The sequence below is a fragment of the Bos javanicus genome, chromosome 24, assembly GCF_032452875.1.
Source record: "Bos javanicus breed banteng chromosome 24, ARS-OSU_banteng_1.0, whole genome shotgun sequence".
Classification (NCBI taxonomy): domain Eukaryota; kingdom Metazoa; phylum Chordata; class Mammalia; order Artiodactyla; family Bovidae; genus Bos; species Bos javanicus.
The window spans coordinates 24,939,047-24,958,479 of record NC_083891.1 but is presented as its reverse complement, the minus strand read 5'-3'; the positions used below and the strand labels follow the sequence as shown (position 1 = coordinate 24,958,479).

General features: G+C 41.5%; 1 protein-coding gene across 2 annotated transcripts in view; it reads right to left on the bottom strand.

Annotated features, from left to right (window-relative positions):
• Positions 1–19,433, bottom strand: part of GAREM1 (GRB2 associated regulator of MAPK1 subtype 1) — a 236,071-nt gene that overhangs the window by 20,339 nt on the left and 196,299 nt on the right. For both annotated transcript variants that reach the window (XM_061399653.1, XM_061399654.1), the window contains exon 4: positions 8,415–9,587. In XM_061399653.1, coding sequence (XP_061255637.1) covers positions 8,415–9,587 — 1,173 coding nt within the window. The remainder of the gene's footprint in view (positions 1–8,414; positions 9,588–19,433) is intronic.

Sequence of the window (19,433 nt, the reverse complement as noted above, 5' to 3'; positions counted from 1 at the left end):
GTAGTTTATGATTTCCTTTTGCATTATGCTTGTGTTCTCCTCTTTTTGGCTTTTGTAAATCTACCAAATGTTTTCACTTGTTGTTACCTTGTTTTCCAAGCAGTTTAACCCCTTCCTACATCTACTTGCTTTAGACTGGTAGTCATATACTCAAACATATTCTAAAAATATTTACATTTTATTTCTCTCCTCCCCCCAACACTTTATGATTTTGATGTCCTCTTTAACATCTTCATGTATATGCTTTTGCTATTCACTGTGGCTGTCACAGCTTTCACAAAAACTTTCTGATCTTTAAAAAAAATCTGTCTACTGGCTTATTTAAGTGATTTACTTTTCCAATTGTGATTTTCTCTTTCCTATATATTCTTGCTTCTTTTCTATTTACAGAAGACCATTCATTATATCTTTTAGGTTAGATTTAGTATTGCTATATTCTTTTAGTTTTCGTTCCTCTGAGAAATTCTTTGTCTTCTATTCTAAATGATAATTTTACAGGGTAGAGTACCCTAGGTTGCAGATTTCCCCCATGTTGCTATTTCCTCTGGCCTGCAAATGTTTCTGTAGAGAAATCAGCTGATAAACTAATGGAGGTGGCCTTGTAATTACCTCTGTTTTTCTGTTACTGCTTATTTAGAATCCTCTTTTTAACTTTGCCATTTCTATTATATCTTGGTGTAGATCTGTTTGGGTTCATTTTATTTGGGACCCTTTATGCCTCCTATATCTGGATATCTGTTCTGTTTTTAGGTTTGAGAAGTTTTCAGCCATAATTTCTCTGAATAAGATTTCAATCCCCCTTTCTCTTTTTTCCTCCTTTAGGGATCCCAATTATATGTAGATTGGCATGCTTTATATTTTCCCATGGGTTTCTTACTTGGCTTTCATTTTTAATTTTTCATTTGGCTTTTTCTGAGTGGGTGATTTCTATTATTCTATCTTCCAGAATATTAATTCTTCATTATGCAATCTGCTATTCATTGCCTTTAGCTCAGGTTTCATCTCAGCAAATGAGTTTTCTAATCTTTCTTGGCTCCTCTTTATAGTTTCTAGTTCCTTTTTACCATAATCTGAATTCCAGTTGATAACTCTTCTTAATTTCTTCAGTATTTTCACTATCTTCTTTTAACTTGGTGTCTATTAGACTGAAGAGTTTGTTTCATTGTTGGTTCTTTCAGGGGGATTCTACTGATCTTTTAATTGGGAATGTTTCCTCTGTTTCTTCATTTTTATTTATACTTCTCTTACTCTATGAATTTAGGAGAAATAATTATCTACCATGGGCCTGGAGGGCTATTTTTATGTGGGAATATCCTCGTGTAATCTGTGTAGGGTTAATATTTTTGGTGCAAGGGCTGTTTTAGTATGCATGCCTGTTTCCTCTTTGCTCAGTGTTTGTTGGCTGTAGAGTAGAATTGATTCTTACAGCTCAACTCTTGAAAAATCACTTCTCTCAGCTTTTAAACAATATATTTTAGGATTTTCCCCTTAATTTAGGTAGTTGTGTGAGGGCCCTCATTCTGTAGGGTGGCCACATCCTGCTGTGACATCTGGTAGCACCATGACCTAGCCCTACCCACGCCTAATGAAATCAGCCAAGGCAACTTCTCAGCTTTAATATTTCTAGAGAGGTTTTTCTAGGAATTCGAGTTTCTTGATGTGCATTTGCAGCCTTGGAACCATATGTGGCGTTTTTATAGATACTCTCTAGTTCTACAAAGTCCCCAGATCCCCCATGAAAGGATTACATATTATTGGGGTCCATAGGTTGCTGAGCATTTCTGTAGTTCTTGGTTTATGACAATTACAATTTTGGCTCCACAGCTAGATAACTGTAACATATAGCTTATCAAGTAGACATTTTAAAACTCGGATGAAAGAAGATTTTGTTACTTTTAAACCTAGTTAGGTTCCTGGGATATCTTAAAACAACTAGGAGAATGAAACTCACAGGCACTTTGGGAAGGCAGGGATGACTGTCCCCTGTCTGAGTGCCAGGACTCTCTGCTGGCCTGGCTGTGGAGGTACATGTCCTTGTCCCCATCAGTTTCCATGACTCTCTGGGGCGCCTTTATACCTTAGGTAAGGAAGAACAGGGGAAAATAACCTCCAAAAAAAGAATCCATCTCCTATCGAGGTATTGCTACTATTTCCTGATTACTTACCACGTGCCAGGGAATACTGCCAAGTACTTTGCAGAATACAGTAATGCAACGAAGATGTCATTATTAAGTCTTGCAGGGACTGACTCAGGAAGTGAAAGATTTTGCCCAAGGTATGAAACACTAAGGGGCAGGGGGAGGATGAAAAGCCACGTGTGCTCTCAGATGCGACGCTTTGTGCCTCTATCTGTCACACAGTGTGGCAGAACACTCTGCTGCTGGTGAAACTCCACTGAGAGGGGAAATGAAGACTCAGGGTCCTTGGTGTCTCCTCCCACCTTCTCATCAGGTGCTCAGCCTGTCTGAAGCAGATTCAGATGCTCCAAATCACCTCTGTGTAGCCAGTCTTTTCAAGCACCCACTGAACTCAGTCCGGTGTGGAATCTGGATTAAATTCATCCTGTCTGTCTTATTTTCCTCAAGCATCAGTAACACAGTGTGCTCCATTACAGGAACTTTATTTACAATGAACTTAAATCCTGTAACAGTGGATGTATGCTACCAATCCATCTTATGACTCAATCCCCACATCCTGCTTCTCGTATGTCAAGGGGGCCATCCCAATGGTTAACAGATTCTCCGTCCATACTGCAGTAAAAGTTGCTTTAAACAAGTGGTTTATAACCTAGAGCTCCTTTTAGGATTTTCCTTTCATGAATCTTAGGAATCACTGTAATGTTAACATCCAACCAAGAGTGAATGCATTTTTTCTTTTTCCCCTATTACTAAAGACAGGAAGAGGATGTTAATTAACCCCTGGGTTCTGGGGTCCTCAGGTTTGATACTATTGCACAGGTAGCTATAGACAAGTTGTGATCTTGTAGTTTTGATACTGATTTGTGATTCATTACATAAACCAGAATAGTCTGAGAGTCAAACATTCTATTTCTAGAATTTCAAGCAGTGTCAAGCTTTCTCATCATTGCTCTCCAAAATGGCATCTTCCAAAGAGGTTTAAAAAAAGACAGCTCTTAAAGACTGTCACTTATAGAGTGTATCTGGGTAAATATTTTAGACAGTATCAGCCAACAGTCAGAAAATTAAAATAATGGAATGAGGGCCACAATGTTACGAAATAGGAGGATATGTTTAGAACATAGGAACCAATTAAGGATAACCCACTTAAGTGGAACTGTCAGGTCATTCTGATTTGAGGGCACTTGGCACAATTTTAAACAATGAAAATGTCACCCCCTCAGTGAGCTGGGCAGGCCCCCAGCTTGGGCTTGTCTGCAGCAATTTTAAAGGACAGAAGTGGCCGCATCTCTTCTGTGCCTGGAACCAGGAGCTCCCGGATGTTCCAGTTAGGAACATCAGTTCCAGTTGGCTCCTTGGATGTTCCAGTTAGGGAGGGGAAAAGACTCTTATTCTCGGGAAAGATAAGCTGCAGGGTTTTGTGCTTAAAGAAGAAAACCTTTGTATTCAACAATCATTACAAAGATTACAGGGGTCTCTAACCCACAGGCCACGGACCACATAAAGAGACAAACCTCTGTATTTGATGATCATTACAAAGATAGAGGCTAGAGCAGGAAATCGGGCTGTACAGCAGGGGAGCAGTGGGTGAAACAGAAACCACCCCCTGAGCAGCCCTGGTCTGTGGGAAAACTGTTCTCCATGAAATCCAGTCCCTGGTATCAAAAAGGTTGGGAACTGCTGGACTAGAGCAAAATTCTAAGTAGCCACATCAAGTACAAAGTATATTAACAGGGCTAAACTGATTACCCGCACCTGCTTCCCCCCACTGCCTCCCGCCACTGAGGATTTTCTGTTTGGCCCCACAGCCTAGTTTTCCATTCCAGAATATGGGCAGGAAAATGGTCAAGCATTAACTTGGATGATGATGGAACTGCAGCTCACTGTTGGAAACACAGCAAGTATTACTGTTGAAGGAGAAAATTTTTTTCAGAATTTTTTACAGAAACAAAGACCATCAAAAATGTGGAGAAATAGCACAGATATTTGCTATAACTCAGGGGGCTTCCCTGGGGGCTCAGTTGGTAAAAAGTCTACCTGCAATGCAAGAGACTTGGGTTGGGAAAATCCCCTGGAGAAGGAAATGGCAACCCACTCCAGTATTTTTGCCTGGAGAATTTCATGGACAGAGAAGCCTGGTGGGCTATAGTCCATGGGGTCGTTAAGAGTTGGACATAGTGACTAAACAAAGGACCCTGAAGCAGGTGGTGAAGAACAGAAGAAAATATAGGCTCACACACCCTGCAGTGAGCCACTGTCCCTGTAGATCCTAATAAGACCAGGCCATGGGCTGTTGCCAAGAAGAATTCATTCACCAATTACCAGCTTTGTTTCTTTTCATAAGAAAGATATTCTTTGACTCTGTTCTGTTACTCCAGTATCTTCTGTTACTGAAGACCTGATGGGATTTGTCACTTTCCCAGATCGCCTTACTTGAAAATGGCCTCACAGGGAAGCTTATTACCGTCTTCAATTATTGGAAGGATAGCTGTGAGACACATGGCCCATCTCTCTCCCTGGACCCACCCCACTGCCACTATCCAAAGGAGTTTTATTTAATTCTGTGGGAGCACTTGAATTTATGCCCCAATAAAGATCTCTTTTGAAAACTACAAGTCGAAGCCACATCTAACAGTCACGACATTCTCTGGATCCCACGCACATCCTAAAACTGGAAAACTTGTTTCATGGCCACAGAACCAATAAAATATATGACTTCATTCGAAATGCCTGATTCTTAAAAAAGGAAAATAAAGTAATTTCAGGTGTTTATAAAAAGTCTTTAGGATTGGAGCGTTCTATAAACACTGAATATGCTCTAAGAAGGTTCTCTTGTGTCGTAAGAAATTACAGCTTGGACTGGAGTACCAAACCTTTCATTCTGCTGTGAGATTTGCTTTCAGTTTCAAATTTAACTCTTAACATTTTTCTTTTAGGACCAAGGTCAAGATAGGGCCTTTTAATATTTATGCTCTTACTCATCTTCCATTAGCCACAGTGAAAACAAGCATCGCCAGTTTCCTACCTCAAGACTTGGTTACATAAATAACTGGGTGTGACCATATTGGATGAGTCAACCAGTCAGTCAACAAACAGGACTCCCCATTATGTGCCAGGTGGGAGCAGAGTTCTACAGGAAAAGTTCATGTGGTCACGTTCCCGTTGAAGAGAAGGACTCTAAGCTTCAAGCAACAGCAAATGTACAGCTGGGCCGAGCCAGTCCTGTAACTGCCCAAAGTACTTGCTAAGAGTACAGTACCTCTTACTTACCTCCCCTTACCTCGGATCTGTTTTTTGAGGAACACCATCTGACATGAATAAAAGAACCAAGGACTCTTGACTCCACCAAGAATTCCCCCAAATATTCTACACCCCCTTCTGGGTACAGGGACTTCTGGGCTTGTGCCTTAGTGCATGCGTGCTAGTCATATCTGACTCTTTGAGACCCTACGGACTGTAGCCTGCCAGGGTCCTCTGTCCATAGAATTTTCCACGCAAGAATACTGGAATGGGTTGCCATTTTCTCCTCCAGGGGACCTTCTTGACCCAGGGATTGAACTCGAGTCTACTGTGTTTTCTGCATTGGCAGGCAGATAACTTATTGCTGAGTGACCCTGGAAGATTGTAAAGAGGAAGGGAACATGCAGACCTGCAATTTCTGGGGAGTTTTTATGTCCTGAGCAAACAGCTGGAGGTGGGTCTTCTCTCAGGAAAGCTTTGCTGCAGTGAGGGGTCTGCCTCGACAGCTCCGGCACAAAGTCCTACCTGGTGTCCAGGGCCTTTCGGCCACCACTGCCCTTCACCCTCCCTTTTCAGCCCTACTTCACCTGCCCAGCAGAACTGCATTTTTCTCATCCTCCCCTGCCTCTGCTCAGATCATTCTGTCTGGAATATCCTTCCTTCTCATCTCTCTGCTCTTCCCATTCACCTGCACACCCTCAGGTTTCCCATTCACGTGTACACCCTCAGCTCATCTGAAATGCCATGATCTCCATGAAAGCTTCTCCTGCCCAACCAGAAATTTTTCTTCTCTGAACTCTCCCACATTTTAATCTCCATAGTTGTCCTCTCTTTTCACCTGTTACCTTCCCTGCTGCTGCTACTGCTGCTAAGTTGCTTCAGTCGTGTCCGACTCTGTGCGACCTCATAGATGGCAGCCCACCAGGCTCCCCATCCCTGGGATTCTCCAGGCAAGAACACTGGAGTGGGTTGCCATTTCCTTCTCCAATGCATGAAAGTGAAAAGTGAAAGTGAAGTCACTCAGTCATGCCCGACTCTTAGCGACCCCATGGACTGCAGCCTACCAGGCTCCTCCGTCCATGGGATTTTCCAGGCAAGAGTACCGCAGTGGGTTGCCATTGCCTTCTCCAAAAGGGAAAGCTACTGGAGTCCAAAATCATCATTTCTGGGGTTACTGACGGTGATTCTAGCATGTGTAGTACGTGGCCCAATAACTCCATGGTTTGAAGCAAAGCTTTACACAGCCTGGTGATTACAGAGGGGTGCCCTGAGGCCACATGGTGGGAGCAGAGTGGATAGGACTATGGGGAGAACCCCAGCCCTCCAATCTGTCCTTCAGTCAGATGGGTTTTGACTGTAATTCTTCTATTTATTGTGATTCATATAAGTTTTCCTTTAAAAAAGAAGGATTCTGCTAGAGATAGAAAAAAAGGAAACCACTGCCATAGATATTATCAAATAAATGAACAGAATTATATCCAATGCCTTGAGTACTTTTTCCCTTCAGATATAATGAAATCCATGATAAAAAAAGTCAGGCAAGGTTCAGAGTGCCTGTCAATCAAAAACATGGTCAAAACAGAGGCCCTTTCTCCTCTCCTATATGATCCTTTTCCATTATAATTTGACAGATGCCTTCTCAAGCTCTGAGTGAGCTGTGTTTGAGGTGGTGAACAAAACCACGTTGGGCCTGGTTCTGCTCTGAGCATCACACTTGTGATGCTCTGATCTCAATGCACGTGGGTGAGCGCACTTATGATGCTCTGATCTCAATGTGTGTGCGTGAGCACACCCATGACACTGTGATCTCAATGAGTGTGTGTGAGCACATCCATAACGGTCTGATCTCAATGCATGTGGGTGAGTACACCCATGATGCTCTGATCTCAATGAGTGTGGGTGAAGACACTCAAGATGCTCTGATTTCAATGCATGTGCGTAGGCACACCCATGATGCTCTGATCTAAGTGCGTGTGCACATCCATGATGCTCGGATCTCAATGCATGTATTTGAGCACACCCATGACACTCTGATCTCAATGTGTGTGAGTGAGCACACCCATGATGCTTTGATCTCAATGTGTGTGCATGAGCACACCCATGATGCTCTGATCTCAATGAGTGTGGGTGAGACACTCAAGACGCTCTGATTTCAATGCGTGTGCATGAACACACCCATGATGCTCGGATCTCAATGTGTGTGTGTGTGAACACATCCATGACACTCTGGTCTCAATGTAACTTCGAAGAGAGAATTACAAATCATGCTGACAGACGTCTCTTGATCCTTCTCCCCCACCAAATAAATCTATTCCTTCAGTCTAAGTGGTGCTAATATCACTCTGCTGCTCAGGCTGCACATCTCAGAGAGTCTCCTGATTTCTCTCCTTCACTACTCACACCCAATTTATCAGTAATACTGCTAGTTGCATCTCTGAAATGTTCCCAAGCAGCTCATTTCTCCTTGCCATCTGCTGCTACCGACGGCTGGAGCTCAGGGCGTCATCATTCCATACCTGTTACCAAGTTCATACCTTTTCTCTACTCAGCCTTCTGCCCTCTCCTCCCTATTATCTGTACTCCAGGCAGCATGTTTAAACCTCTCTTAATAAAACTCTCTTGAGTTTCTTGGGAAGATTCCCCTGGAGGAGGAAGTGGCAACGCACTCCAGTATTCTTGCCTGGGAAATCCCATGGCCAGAGGAGCCTGGTGGGCTATACAGTCCATGGAGTCGCAAAGAGTCAGACATGACTGAGCAACACACACACACACACACACACACACTTCTCATCACACACACACACACACACACGTCTCATCAAACATAAAGTTAAACTCTAACTCCCAACTGGTAAAAAAAAAAAAAAAAAAAAAAATCCACCAAGTATTTCTATTTCTCTCCAAATTCAGCAAATTGCTCATTCTGATCACCTTGCATTGGGGAGTTTTCCTTTCTTTAAGAAAGAAAGTAAATTAGCAGAAGACTGAGCAGAGAGACAGAACTGGCCCATCACCCCCAAAACAGAAAGGACTCACGGCTTCGGATTTGGGAGGCACTGGAGGCGGAGGTAGGGCGATCTCTGCAGATTTCACTGCTGCACCCAGCGCTCCGGGCACAGGAAGGGGAGAGGTTGCACACTTGGACCGGACAGAACCTCGAAACTGGTCGCATCTGCTCTTCTCGCTCAGGGAGCGAGTGAGAGGCTGATGGCTGGGCTTGCCTTCCTCCAGCCACAGCTCTTCATAAGGAAGTTCTGACTTCCCTGCCATGCCTGCAGATTCTTCACCAGCTTCTGGGAAAAGGTAGTCGCTCCCGCTGTCCCCCGAGTCCTGATAGGGTAGGATGTCGTGAGGAAAGGGGGCCCACTCTCCTCCCAGGTCCCTGCAGCCGTGGAGGTTCACCTCGCTGTTGCCATGGAGATTGTTGCCATACACACAGACCGAGAGCCGGTGGAAGGACTGGGTGAGCTCATCGCGAGCGTAGCTAAGGGAATTGGGCACGTGGTTGTGGCCGGCACACCGGCCTTTCTTGGGGCTCTTACAGTCCTCGTTCCAGTCGGTTTTCACGTCGCGGACTGCCCGTGAATACTCATCGATGTCGAACTGTTCTTGGCAGATACCCAGCCAGTGATGGACCAGGGTTTCAGGCCATCCCTCTCCCTTGACCAGGTGTTCCGGGAGGCTAAACTTAGGGACGGTCAAGTGCAAAGGGAAGTGCATGGGGAGGATCTTGTTGTTCCGCAGCACACAGCAGACCACCACTGTCTTGGTCTGGATGTTCACAAACTTGTAGCGGTGCCCCTCGCGGATGAAGTGGAGGTCATACGGGTTTCTGGGCGGTGGGCTGGGCACCGTCACGTTCACGGGGAGCCTGGTTTTCTCCACGATGTTGCGGATGGTATGCTCGCCCTCCTGCATCTGAAGCTCCAGGGGGCTCCGGGTGCTAAACCTGCCCTTGCACTGGAACGGGAGGCTGATGCTCTCGTTGGTCCGGTGATTCATGCAAATGAGGCAGGGCATCTTGCCTTTTCCCAGCTTGCTGATGGAGTTGAGTTTCCCAATCTTTTTGAAGATGGTGTTGAGTCGCGACTTCTCCTTGAAAGTCTTTGCATAAAGGATTTCTGCCTGGCCCATTAGAGTGAGTTCATCTCCCGTACACAGGGTGATGTTGTAAACTTCGGTGTCTTCATTGCATTCACCCGAAGCAACCTACAATAGGATAAATCAAATTTCAGGGCTGTTTTCTTCAGTTTATTCACACAGAGAAGTAGAAAACTTGATATTAAGACAGATGGGCATGCACAAAGGAAAATGCTGTTTTTAATACTAAATTTAGACACTCCATTTCTCCTATAATATTTATGTGGCTAACAATAACAGGATGATGTTAGTTTTTAGACTTTTAAAAACTTTTTAAAAACTTTTTTTCCTGAAGAACAAGGTACTTTGTATTCCTTAGTAAAATTTTGAGAAATACAGAAGATAAACATAAAAAAAAGTAACACCCATGAGCCTGATGACTATGGTCAATGGTTTGATAAACATGCTTCTAGTTTCTTTTTCTATGTATTCTACCATGTAGATAATTATATTGAGACCTTAATTTTATCACTGTATTTTTTTCAATTATACAAATACTTCCATGAATACTAATAGGTAGAAAATAGGTAGAAAAAGTAGAAAATATCTTTTAAACTATTAAAATTCTACTAATTTTTTACCTTTAAAGTTTTGCTAATTTTATTAAATTTTCTAAAGTTGGGACAAAGGATTTAAGAAATGTCTCATTTCTCCTATTCTTTTATTATACAAACTACTCACATTCACTAGAATTATTAGAAAATACAGATATAAAAATGAGCAAATTCTATACAACCTGACCAATCACTAAAGATAACTTGTTAACAATTTTATAAAAACAGAAAGAAAAGACAAGATGGCAGAGTAGAAGGACATGAGTACAACTTCTTATGAAACACCAAAGTCACACCTAACCGAGAATGGTGGTGGTGGTGGTGTAGTTGCTAAGTCATGTCTGACCCTTGCAACCCCGTGGACTGTAGCCCACCAGGCTCCTCTGTCCATGGGATTTTCCAGGCAAGAATACTGGAGTGGGTTGCCATTGCCTTCTCCAGGGGATCTTCCTGACCCAGGAATTGAACCGGTGTCTCCTGCACTGCAGGCAGAGTCTTTTACCACCTGAGCTACGAGGGACCATAGGCTAAAAAAAAAACCCCCCAAACACTGGTTCATATATACAATGGAATACTAATCAGCCATGAAAAGGAATGAAATAATGCCATTTACAGCAACATGGATAGACTTGGAAGTTATCCTACTAAATGAATGAAGTCAGACACAGACAATTTATCATATGATACTGCTTATATGTGGAATCTAAAAACACACGTGCCACAAATGAACTTACTTATAACACAGAAACAGACTTAAAGAACAAACTCATGGTTACCAGTAGGGAAGGGCCAGGGGTGAGGGGTCGGGCAACTGGGAGGTTCAGACGGACATGTGTACACTGCTATACTGAAAATGGACAACCAACAAGGACCTGCTATACAGCACAGGGAACTCAGCTCAACATTCTGCAATAACCTGAGTGCGAAAAAAGAATAGATAGCATGTATATGTACAACCTAATCACTTTGCTGTACACTTAAAAGTAACACAAAATTGTTAATCAACTCTATTTTAATATAAAAATTAAAAATTCTTGAGTGATGTTTTAAGCAAAACTAATTTTACTATGCTTATTGCACCAAACTCAAAAATTTAAATTCCTGTTCTAAAAAAAGAAACAAGTGTATTAGTCTATCTCAGGGATATATATTTATATACAATTTTACTGCTCTGCTTCTCACTGTAATTTGTCCATTTTCCTGTATATATACTCCATTAATATCAATACTGACCTAACACATTCCATTATATCTGGATATGCCTTATTTGACCAATTCCCTACTGTTAGGCAGATGGGATTTCCCAATTTTTAACAATTATAAATAGTACTGCAATAAAGATTTTACACTTATTTCCTTAGGATAAAGTCACAGAAACAGAATGCATGAACAAAGCTGTGTATATATATTTGAAAGGTCTAATATGTGTTGCTCACTGCATTGGGTTGGCCAAAAAGTTTGTTCAGGTTTTTCTGTAAGATGTAATGAAAAACCCGAATAAACTTTTTGGCCAGCCCAATACTTCTGGTGTATTACGCGTGTGTGTGCTAAATCAGGAGTGTTACACACATTCATATTTCTGATTTATGAGGTTGTTTCCCCATACCCATGCTGACTAAGTTTAATGCTTAGCAGTATTAAAGGTAATGCATGCAACCTGCATTTATTTACGCTTGTGAAAGTTTTCTGATATTTATCAGGATTTAGTTTTTCTTTTGTGAGCTGCCTCCTTGTGTCCCTCACCCATTTCTTCTATTGTGACGGTTGTCTTTTCTTCTTACGATTTATGTGTCTATTCATGGGTGCACTGGGTCTTGGCTGCTGTGCCCGGGCTTTCTCTAGTTGCAGTGAGCAGGGGCTACTCTTCGTTGCGGTGGCTTCTCTTGCTGCTGGAGCATGGGCTCCAGCAATTGAGGCATTTGGGCTTAGCAGTTGTGGTGGACTGGGCTCAGCTGCTCCAAGGCACACGGCTCTTCCCGGACCAGGGATGACCCTGCGTCCCCTACACTGGCAGATGGACTCTTAACCCCTGGACCACCATGGAAGCCCTGTGATGGTCATCTTACTGACTGCTTTTTATGCAAGGTGAATGTCATTTATGCTATATATTTCCTAATATGTTGCCTGAATTTCAATTCTATGGTTTTAGTTTTTTTTTTTTTTTTTAATGTAGCAAACATTTTAAAAGATTTCCTTTGAGAGTCCATTCTTGGGTATTATGCTCCTTCTTTGGTGTTATGCTCCTTCATATCTGGTGTTATGCACCAGATACAGATCAGTGGTTCCAATCAAGGTGTGGTTTTCTCCCCTCCCCTACCTCCCTGGGTGTCCTAAGACATTCCAGATTGCCATGACTGTGAGGGTGCTGTTTACATCTAGTGGGCAGAGACGAAGAATGGTGCTAAAAATGCTTACAAGGCACAGGACAGCCCCCACAGCACAGATTCATCCAGTCCAACTTTCACGATTGCTGAGGATAAGAAATGCTGATATCATTAACTAATATTTTCTTCTGCTATTTTGATGGTTTCATTTATTAAATATTTATCTTATTTACATAAAATTTCCTTGGATTATTTAAGATAGGGCTTTAAATTTTTAAATAGCTAACTTAGTATCCAGTACATTTCCAAATAACCATCCCTTTCATCTCAGTTTTGAAGTGCCACATTTATCATATATTAAACTTATAAAACACATACATTCAAATACATATATTTTTTCCTAATGACCTTTCTGCCTATTTTCACATCATAACAATGTTGTTTTAATTTCTATATCCTTATCATACATTTTAAGATCTGATAAACAATAGCCCTCACTTGTGGTTATTCCAAAAACTCAAAGTTTTTGGATAGAAAGAGAAAAGAGAATCAAAATCAAAAGTCAAGTAACAGACTTTATTTTCCAGAACAGACTAAGTTTAATGTATAAGGTATACCACCATCTTGTTTAAAAAAGAAGGAAAAGTTACTATACATGTATTTCTGCCTTTTTTTTTTTAAAGGAACATAAGAAAAATAAACCAGAAAACAAGGAAATTGGTTACTTCCAGGAGGGAGGGGAGTGAGGAACCTGGGGGAAGGGACATGAGGGCAAGTGACACCGCTGTGAGTAAACCATGCTATAGAGTTTCGCCTGTTAGAAAGTGGGCTAATGGTCTACATATTAAAAAGAATAATAATAAAATTAACAAGAAATTACACAAAAACTGAATGCAAATGGAAATACATGAACCCAACTGTATTTCAAATGAATAAACTAAAAAATAGCCCCAGAGACAGAGAAATAATCAAAGTGACTGTGGAACACTGACTATATAGTTCAGTTCAGTTCAGTCGCTCAGTCGTGTCAGACTCTTTGCGACCCCATGAATTGCAGCATGCCAGGCCTCCCTGTCCATCACCAACTCCCAGAGTTTACTCAAACTCATGTCCATCGAGTTGGTGATGCCATCCAGCCATCTCGTCCTCTGTCGTCCCCTTCTCCTCCTGCCCCCAATCCCTCCCAGCATCAGGGTCTTTTCCAATGAGTCAACTCTTCGAATCAGGTGGCCAAAGTTGGAGTTTCAGCTATAGCATCAGTCCTTCCAATGAACACCCAGGACTGATATCCTTTAGAATGGACTGGTTGGATCTCCTTGCAGTCCAAGGGACTCAAGAATCTTCTCCAACACCACAGTTCAAAAGCATCAATTCTTCGGTGCTCAGATTTCTTCACAGTCCAACTCTCACATCCATACATGACCACTGGAAAAACCATAGCCTTGACTAGACGGACCTTTGTTGGCAAAGTAACGTCTCTGCTTTTTAATATGCTATCTAGGTTGGTCATAACTTTCCTTCCAAGGAGTAAGCGTCTTTTAATTTCATGGCTGCAATCACCATCTGCAGTGATTTTGGAGCCCCCAAAAATAGTCAGCCATTGTTTCCACTGTTTCCCCATCTATTTCCCATGAAGTGATGGGACCAGATGCCATGATCTTAAGTTTTCTGAATGTTGAGCTTTAAGCCAACTTTTGCACTCTCCTCTTTCACTTTCATCAAGAGGCTCTTTAGTTCTTCTTCACTTTCTGCCATAAGAGTGGTGTCATCTGCATATCTGAGGTTACTGATATTTCTCCCGGCAATCTTGATTCCAGCTTGTGCTTCTACCAGCCCAGCGTTTCTCATGATGTACTCTGCATATAAGTTAAATAAACAGGGTGACAATATACAGCCTTGACGTACTCCTTTTCCTACTTGGAATCAGTCTGTTGTTCCATGTCTAGTTCTAACTGTTGCTTCCTGACCTGCATATAGGTTTCTCAAGAGGCAGGTCAGGTAGTCTGGTATGCCCATCTCTTTCAGAATTTTCCAGTTTATTGTGATCCACACAGTCAAAGGCTTTGGCATAATCAATAAAGCAGAAATAGATGTTTTTCTGGAAATCTCTTGCTTTTTTGATGATCCAGAGGATGTTGGCAATTTGATCTCTGGTTCCTCTGCCTTTTCTAAAAACAGCTTGAACATCTGGAAGTTCACGGTTCACGTATTGCTAAAGCCTGGCTTGGAGAATTTTGAGCATTACTTTACTAGTGTGTGAGATGAGTGCAATTGTGTGGCAGTTTGAGCATTCTTTGGCATTGCCTTTCTTTGGGATTGGAATGCAAACTGACCTTTTCCAGTCCTGTGGCCACTGCTGAGTTTTCCCAATTTGCTGGCATATTGAGTGCAGCACTTTCAAAGCATCATCTTTTAGGATTTGAAATAGCTCAACTGGGACTCCATCACCTCCACTAGCTTTGTTGATGCTTTCTAAGGCCCACCTGACTTAACATTCCAGGATATCTGGCTCTAGGTGAGTGCTCACACCATCGTGATTATCTTGGTCATGAATATCTTTTTTGTACAGTTCTTCTGTGTATTCTTGCCACCTCTTCAATATCTTCTGCTTCTGTTAGGTCCATACCACTTCTGTCCTTTATCGAACCCATCTTTGCATGAAATGTTCCCTTGGTATCTCTAAATTTTCTTGAAGAGATTTCTAGTCTTTCCCATTCTGTTGTTTTTCTCTATTTGCACTGATCGCTGAGGAAGGCTTTCTTATCTCTCCTTGCTATTCTTTGGAACTCTGCATTCAGATGCTTATATCTTTCCTTTTCTCCTTTGCTTTTTGCTTCTCTTCTTTTCACAGCTATTTGTAAGGCCTCTCTAGAGCCATTTTGTTTTTTTGCATTTCTTTTTCTTGGGGATGGTCTTGATCCCTGTCTTCTGTACAATGTCACAAACCTCCGTCCATAGTTCATCAGGCACTCTGTCTATCAGATCTAGTCCCTTAAATCTATTTCTTACTTCCACTGTAGAATCATAAGGGATTTGATTTAGGTCATACCTGCATGGTCTAGTGGTTTTCCCTACTTTCTTCAATTTAAGTCTGAATTTGGCAATAAGGAGTTCATGATCTGAGCCACAGTCAGCTCCTGGTCTTGTTTTTGCTAACTGTATAGAGCTTCTCCATCTTTGGCTGCAGAGAATATAATCAATCTGATTTCAGTGTTGACCATCTGGTGTCCATGTGTAGAGTCGTCTTGTTGGAAGAGGGTGTTGGAAAAACAAAAGACCGACCAAGATTGTGTTCTTTTTAGGAGATTTGTTTTGCATAGAGGTATAGGGACAGTGAATCTGAAACAACTTTACATGTGTTGTAGGATTGAACAAATGAGTAAATGTGTCCATAGTTTGGGAGTTTTCACTGTGGCAGGGGAGACAGAAGTATGGAATTGAGAAAAGCAAGAAAGAACTCCAAGGGGTTGGACTGGAATTGAAGGCAGTAGTATGAACTCATAATTTTAAGAACACACACACACAAACACACGTTACTTGGTTTTGTCCTTTCAAAGAGATTACAAGCAAAGACTTCACTATCACCATTTCTCATTAAAAGGAACCAGGGCTCCTGGAATAAGTGACTGATTCCAAGGCTAGGGTAAGAAAGATACAAGATGAGCTGGGAATGTTCTGTTGTGCTGGGAAGTAAAGAAATGCTCTTAAGATGATGGGATCCTGTCAGAAGGATACAGGAACCAGCCTGAATTAGCCCCCATTGGTCCATATTGTTAATAAAAAATGAATGAATGAAAAAAATGAGTGGGGTAAAACCTGACACATGTAGAGAAGTGGTGGGGCTGGAAAAATTATAATTTTGTACTTATTACAGTAAAGATTATATGCTGCTGCGGCTGCTGCTGCTAAGTTGCTTCAGTCGTGTCCGACTCTGTGTGATCCCATAGATGGCAGCCCAAGAGGCTCCCCCGTCCCTGGGATTCTCCAGGTGAGAACACTGGAGTGGGTGAATCATTAATAATTACTGAATTTATAGAAGTTTGATTAAAGAGATGGTAATGAGGAAGATCTTAAAATGTCTTCGTCCAGAAGCTTATGAATTGCCAGAGGAGAAAAAGTAATTGTAGAGGGTAGAAACAAGTGATAAAATCTAAACTCACCAAAAAGAAGCGTATTTCCATCACATACCTGTGGGTGTGACTCCCTGATAAGGTCAGAACCTCACTCACGTAACATTCCACCTACCAGGGCATTCATTAATGGAATCTAATCATGAGCAAGTATCAGACAAACCCCAAATGAGACATATTCTGTAAAATATCTAGTGTGTATTCTTAAAAAACATCCATGTGATGAAAAACAAAGAAAAGTTGAAGAACTGTTCCAGATTAAAGTGAAAGACAGAAATGAAAAGTAAATGTAACACATGATTCTGGAATGAATTCTGTACTGAAAGAAAAAAATGCTATAAAGTACTATATTGGGACACGTGGCAAAGTTAGAATATAGACTGTAAATAAAAGTACTGTTCTCAACGCACTGTGCTCATATAAGAAAATACCCTTATTCCTCAGAAATATACACTGATTACTAAGGGGCAAAGGGCATAAGGTATACAGTTCATTCTTGAATGGTTCAGAAAAGTGTAAGTTATACATATATATGTATATGTGGGCATACAGAATGATAAAACAAGTGTGCCAAATGCCAAGAGCTGGTGAATCGAAAGTGGTTAGGGAGATCTTATATTACTCCTGCAACAATTAAGACAGAAGTTATTTAAAAATAAAAACTTCAAAGAAAATATGACAACAAGAAATTTTAGATATTTTTTAGATATTAATCTATTTCTCCAGATGAACTTTATTTTTGGCTGTGCTGAGTCTTCATTGTGTGTGGGCTTTTTTCCCCCTAGTATCAGCGAACGGGGGCTAAACTCTAGTTCTGGTGCACAGGCTTCTCATTGCAGTGGCTTCTCTCGTTGCAGAGCATGGCCTCTAGGGCACGTGGGCTCTAGAGCACAGGCTCAATAGTTGTGGCACTTGGGCTTAGCTGTTCTGCAGCAAGTAGGGTCCTCCAGGACCAAACACTGAACCTGTCTCCTGCATCAGAGCCACCAGGGAAGCCCTCCCACCTGCCATGAACCTTAGAATCATCCTGTCCATGGTTTGCATTGGTAATTTTATTGGAAGCACATCTACATGGTGTTTTTTTTTTATATTGGAGAAGGCAATGGCACCCCACTCCAGTACTCTTGCCTGGAAAATCCCATGGACGGAGGAACCTGGTGGGCCGCAGTCCATGGGGTCGCTAGGAGTCAGACACGACTGAGCGACTTCACTTTCACTTTTCACTTTCATGCATTGGAGAAGGAAATGGCAACCCACTCCAGTGTTCTTGCCTGGAGAATCCCAGGGACAGGGGAGCCTGGTGGGCTGCCGTCTCTGGGGTCGCACAGAGTCGGACACGACTGAAGTGACTTAGCAGCAGCAGCAGCAGCAACATCATTATAGTCATATTTTCAAAGTCACATGAAAACTCTCATCATGTATTCAGATCTTTTATTTCCCTCTTGGGTATTTAAGTCTGCCTTTGTTATCAGTCCCTGAATATCACTGTTCATTTGTGTTGTTAAATATGCTTTGTTGATATTCTGTGTCCAGTAATTTTATTGTCATAGTTTTCCCAGTTCATTTTCTTGGGATTCCTAGGTGATTATATTACTGATTTGTCTTTCCAATTCTAGCTTTCTAAAAGTTTCTACAAAGAGATTTTATCTTTTACCAAATGCTGTTTCTGTATCCAATAAGATAGTCACGTTTATTTTAAATTTTGATGTATGGATTTTATAACAGTATATTTCCAAATATTAAAGCAACCCTGTGCTGTGCTTAGTTGTTTAGTCGAGTCCGACTCTGGAACCCCATGGCCTGTAGCCCACCAGGTTCCTCTGTTCATGGGGATTCTCCAGACAAGAATACTAGAGTGGGTTGCCATGCCCTCCTCCAGGGGATCTTCCCAACCCAGGGATCGAACCCAGGTCTCCCACATTGCAGGTGGATTCTTTACCAGCTGAGCCACCAGGGAAGCCCCAAAACAACCCTACATGCCTGAAATAATCTCTGTGTGATCATGGTGGACTTAAAAGTATACTGCATGATTCTCCTAAACAGCATTTGATCTATAGGTGATGTACTGGGTTGGCCAAAAACTTTGTTTGGGATTTCCATTGCATCTTATGGAAGACACCAATGAACTTTTTGGCCGACCCAATATCGGTCACTGGTGAGATTAGCCTACGGTTCTATTTTATCTTTATCATGTTTAGTGTCAGGCTTACATTAAGCCTGAGATGGATTTTTTTCTTGTATGTTACCAAAGCATCTTGGGTAAAGTGACTGACATTCATATTGCTTAATCAGTAGTGATCATTATGTTCTTAGAGAACTAAGTAGTAAGAATCCTTGTAAATAATTTCTTACCCATTCCAGGTCATTTTTACATAATTTTAACCTTGGGCAAAAGCAGTCTGTCAATTAATAGCAGTGCTATAAAAAAATAGACAGTTCTGTTGCCTCTGGCCAGGAATTATTCTGAAGGAGGCATTATCAGCACATAAATGGCAGAACAGTATTGCTTTTAACAGGAGTTCAGTCTCCAAAGGTTTAAGATCCATTTTTGGGGACTCAAATAAGTTTTATAATTATTTTTTGACAAGACCTCAACTTAACTGTGTTTATTTTTGGACTCGGCATTCACGTGGACTTCTCTATATTGGAGTAAGTTTAGGAATTTAAATCAATAACAAATAAAATTTAACTTTTACTTGGAATACTTCAGATTTGTAGGAAAGTTGCAAAGACAGTACAGAGAGTTCCTGTATACACTTCACCTAGCTTCTTCTATTAACATCTTATAAAACCATGGCACTTTATCAAACTAAGACATGAACACTGGTATAGTCTATTAACTACATTATAAGCTTTATTTGGATTTCACCGAATTTTTCAACAAAGGTCCTTTTTCTGTTTCCAGAC